This window comes from Sebastes fasciatus, chromosome 23 (assembly GCF_043250625.1).
Source record: "Sebastes fasciatus isolate fSebFas1 chromosome 23, fSebFas1.pri, whole genome shotgun sequence".
Taxonomy (NCBI): Eukaryota; Metazoa; Chordata; class Actinopteri; order Perciformes; family Sebastidae; genus Sebastes; species Sebastes fasciatus.
This window is the reverse complement of record NC_133817.1, coordinates 13557257-13561801: the sequence shown is the minus strand read 5'-3', so window position 1 is coordinate 13561801 and position 4545 is coordinate 13557257. Positions and strand designations below refer to the sequence as shown.

Below are 4545 nucleotides of genomic sequence, written 5' to 3'. Positions count from 1 at the left end.
AGTTCATCATTTAAAAATACTTTAATTCATTCATAAATTGGACTTTAAAATATATTTGAAAATGCAGTTTAAAAAGAGATAAATAACTGTATTTACAAATTGAATTAAGAATACAGATTTCTATCAGGCATTTAAAAGGGCAACTTCCTTTCTCAATTGCATTAGCATTTCCCTGCTGCTTTTACTAAACTGCAAGCTGCCGGGTTAGTCGTTTAGTGTCTCCATTTAGCCTCTCCATTTTAAAATCCCTTTTTGATTAGAACTGTTTATTGATAGATTAATATTTCATTTGTAAATTATTTTTATAATCCTTCTTTTTATTGCCCATTAACATGTCAAATAATGAATTCCTTGTTAATTTTCTCCATTTATTCATATATTAATTAATTTATTAGTAAACAAATGTATTAACAACTATTTAAATTGTAGTTATTAATCAAGTAAATGCTTTATTTACTATTTCTGTGACTCCTGTGGTCCTCCACAGTTCACCCTCATGAACAAACTAAATCCCACCATGCACATGCATGTAAATCCGATGTAAGCGGTTTATGTACATTGGTGCTTTTCTGCTGAAACAAATAGAGCAAAGATTAAAAATCAGAGGTTAGGAACAATGCATTTCACATTTGAGCTCTTATAGTTTTATTACATCTATTGTGCAAAAACCAGATCTCTGGTATTAAGGTGCAACAACAACAGCTCAATAGAGAACACCTCATGTGCAAAGCAAGCATCACATGACGAAGGCTTCTATAGTACTTATCAAATAGTGCATATCGCTTTAAATGTAACCTTGCTTCAAATCAAAAGACAAACAACTGAGAAGGCTTAAAGGGAGAGATACAAATGTTAAACTCCACTGTTACTCATGCTGGTCTTTGAAATCATAAAGCGCTTTACAGTTTTAAATATCAGTCAAACTAAACCTTTACGCCCGCAACAGTTTACATTTTTGCTTTGAGCGAGGGAATGGCGAGCGAGTTCAAGTATTTCTCCAGCGTACAGAGGTAGTCCTCTGGGTGGCATCGCATGTGGGCCGCATGTTTCGATTCCTTCCACTTCCTGCTCTCCACGGTCACGCCCCTCTTCCTCCAGAGGTCAATTATCTTTTCCATGGCGGCCGGGTCGCACAGGGCGTCGTTTTCACTGTAGAAGAAGAGGGCCGGCGCCGTAATCGGGCTGTTGTGGAACACCTGGATGCTGTCGTTGTAGACGTCCGCCGTGTGGGTTTTGAAGAGCCAGAAGTAAAACATGGCGACGTTTTTGACAAAGCTCTCTAAGCGTGGCACCAGGGTCTTACCAAGGCCTGAATAACAACAAGAGACAGTAAATAATAAAGAGGGTTAATGTTTCAGTACAATTGCATATTGACACAACACATTACTGTAAAGGGCTGGGTACAAAACTTCAAAACTGCTTTATGGAGTATAGAGTTGCTATGGATTCAGTGTTGTGTGGGCTAAAACTTAAGGCCTATATCTGTTTACATTTTGGCAAATTGGTACCATTAAAAGTATGCCGAATTAGCTATTAGCAGTTCCTGTGTGCAATGTACCCATAGTTGAACAGATAACTATCACTGGGTTACCTTGATACCGAAGTAAACTTAAAAATGTGACGATTCTCAGGCAAATTCAAGAGTTATTTATAAGAAGCATGATTTTTTTTGGACGTTTATTTATGATGGACATCAGAGATAATGATATCTTTTGCGACAGAGTAAGTCATACTGAATCTAAAAAATATGTGTTTAATGTCTCTGTGTTAAATATGCCCTAAAATAGTCATTCCCAAAGACTGGGTCGCAGGAGATTTTATTAGGGTCGTCGAATAAATCTGCAGAATTTCATCCAACATTTAAAACTGCATCCAATGTTTTATATTTTTGCTCTGAGGTATTTAGGAAGACTTTTAAACTGCATGCCCTTGATGTATTTTAGGAGGCTTTCTGTAACACCTTGGAAAGGGACAACAGATGAAAAATAGACTTTTGACTAATTCTGGCATTTTTTATACCATTTATTAATTAGCACTGTCCCTTCTAATAATAAACTAAATTAAACTAAACTAAAGAAGGGGCAGCCCAACACTAAATTATAACATTAAAAATAGATTAACCAATAATTAAAAATACAAATCTTTAGATACAGCCTTATAAATATGAAGTGATAAATGTGTAAACCATTGCAGGCACTATCCTGAGGCAGGTTAGAAACGAGCTGCCACAAATACTTCCTGGACTCCTGACAAACTGGAGCAGTCGGTCAGCTGGCTGGCGAATTATTTAAAGACCTGACATACATATCCGAACCGCCAAAAGTAACCTGAGGTGAACCGCACTCATTTACCTATCGCCATGTGCTCCAGACTGCCAGCCACCAAGCTGTCATAGACGTGTCCTATCACCCTCTGGGCCAGGCCTGCATGTTGTTCCCGCCCCTGAGCTATGTGGGTGAGCGTCTGGGTGAAAGTGTAGCCGCCGATGGAGGTGGCGTGGACCAGCACCGGCCTCCCCGAGAACTGAGGCTCCTCCAGAACCTTCAGGACCTCCAACCCGTAGTCGAGCCCCCATCGAGGCCACAGGAAGTGCAGGGTGTTGCTCTGGACCAGGAGGACGTCCATTCCGCGGTCCAGATAAAGGTCCCTGTACTTGGCCACCGCGGCCGGCCGGGCGCCGAGCCAGGAGAAGAAAAGGAGAAGAGGACGGGAAGTGGATGCAGGATCTGATTGGTTTGGGGAGGAGGCAGATGTGTGTGACGGTGAATCTGAGAGCAGAGGTGAGGAGGAAGGATCTGCGGAGGAGGAAGCGGAGTGGCTGTGGGGCAGAGCTGAAAGTGAGATGGGGCAAAGTGCAGTTGAGGTTTGAGAGTTTTTGGCAGCACATAATGTCTCTTCCCTCCCCTCTGCCCCTGAGAACGGAGCGTAATAATAAGTTAGGCCATTGCTGATCTTCCTGGTGATAAACCTCCCTCCGTTGTCCTGTTCACACATGGCTGTGTCACTCCTGAAGAAACTGGAACAAATCACAGGAAAACATGTTATTCACACACTCTGACAGAGAAGACTGAAATGGATAATAAGTTATAGCTTTAACTGAAGATTTCACCATACAGTATATCCTCCTGAGACCCAAAATAATGCAAAAAAAATGCAGTTATTATTAGATAATATAAGTATTGGATGAAAAAAAAAAAAAAAGTCATGGTAATTACCTTTTATTTTGTAAAAACATTGTCCACAAATGCTATTATTATTCATCCTTTTATTCTATTTGTATTAGACCTATATTATTATTATTCATCCTTTTCTTCTATTTGTATTAAGCCTACATTATTATTATTCATCCTTTTCTTCTATTTGTATTACACAAATATTATTATTCATCATTTCCTTCTATTTGTATCATGCATATATTATTATTATTCATCCTTTTCTTCTATTTGTATTACACAAATATTATTATTCATCCTTCTCTTCTATTTGTATTAAGCCTACATTATTATTATTCATCATTTCCTTCTATTTGTATTACACAAATATTATTATTCATCCTTTTCTTCTATTTGTATTAAGCCTACATTATTATTATTATTCATCCTTTTCTTATGATTAGGCCTACATTATTATTATTCATCATTTCCTTCTATTTGTGTTACGCATATATTATTATTCATCCTTTTCTTCTATTTGTATTAGGCCTATATTATTATTATTATTATATTACTATTATAGGTATTCATCCTTTTCTTCTATTTGTATTAGGCCTATATTATTATTATTATTATATTACTATTATAGGTATTCATCCTTTTCTTCTATTTGTATTAGGCCTATATTATTATTATTATTATTACTACTATTATTATTATTCATCCTTTACTTCTATTTGTATTAGCCTCACTTTATATTTATTTCTACATACTATAGCAATACAATATTGTGGTTGACATGTCACCCATGGTTCTGTGTGATAACTTAAATAAGGGTACAGTTTGAGGAGGAGAATACAGTACATCCCACATAGGCCTACATCTACATCCATGATGCATTCACGGGTCTCCATCTTGTCTGGGAAATAAAACGGAAGATTAAGCTCCTAGAAGCGCAGCTGGTCTGTGCAGCGCTTTATAACACTCGTTCCCTTTACACCGGTGCACCTGGAGTGTCATGCTCATTAAAATAAGGACTTTAAGAGGATGTAGCGCAGTTATCAAGCAGCCTACCTTTTTTTTTTTGCTCATGCAAGTTCCGCAAGACATGTCACACACAAGCAGCAGTATATAACAGCAACATATGATTCTGTTACCCGGTGGAGAACAGCTGGTTTCCCATCATGCGAGGGTGAATAAAGCGGTGGGCGGTGCTCTGGTCCTCTGGCCCCCCTCTGGTGCCTGAAGAAAAGAGGACTTTGCTCGGTCGGAGTCGGTGAGATCACCTGCTGCGGTGCCGGTGTCTTCTGTGTCTCCTTCCTGGTAAAGTGACAGCGCCCCCATCAGGTGGTAAGGATTGGTTCAAGTCTGGGTGGAAGTGGGGGGGACATAT

The 4545-nt window shown here is 38.7% G+C and overlaps 1 protein-coding gene across 1 annotated transcript; it reads right to left on the bottom strand.

Moving 5' to 3' along the window:
• LOC141761775 (transmembrane protein 53-like) lies at positions 1-4545 on the bottom strand. The gene is made up of 3 exons (XM_074625387.1): positions 4310-4545; positions 2352-3016; positions 1-1309 (listed from the first exon to the last, which is right to left on the bottom strand). Exons 1-3 carry the CDS (start codon positions 4336-4338, stop codon positions 948-950), a joined length of 1056 nt encoding a protein of 351 aa, XP_074481488.1. The 5' UTR covers positions 4339-4545; the 3' UTR covers positions 1-947.

Coding starts and splice junctions, on each gene's coding strand:
- LOC141761775 (XM_074625387.1), bottom strand. CDS start 4,338: ATGATGGGAAACCAGCTGTTCTCCACCGG. Junction 3,017..4,309: donor AACCAGCTGTTCTCCACCGG/GTAACAGAATCA, acceptor GATTTGTTCCAG/TTTCTTCAGGAGTGACACAG. Junction 1,310..2,351: donor TCTGGAGCACATGGCGATAG/GTAAATGAGTGC, acceptor GTTGTTATTCAG/GCCTTGGTAAGACCCTGGTG.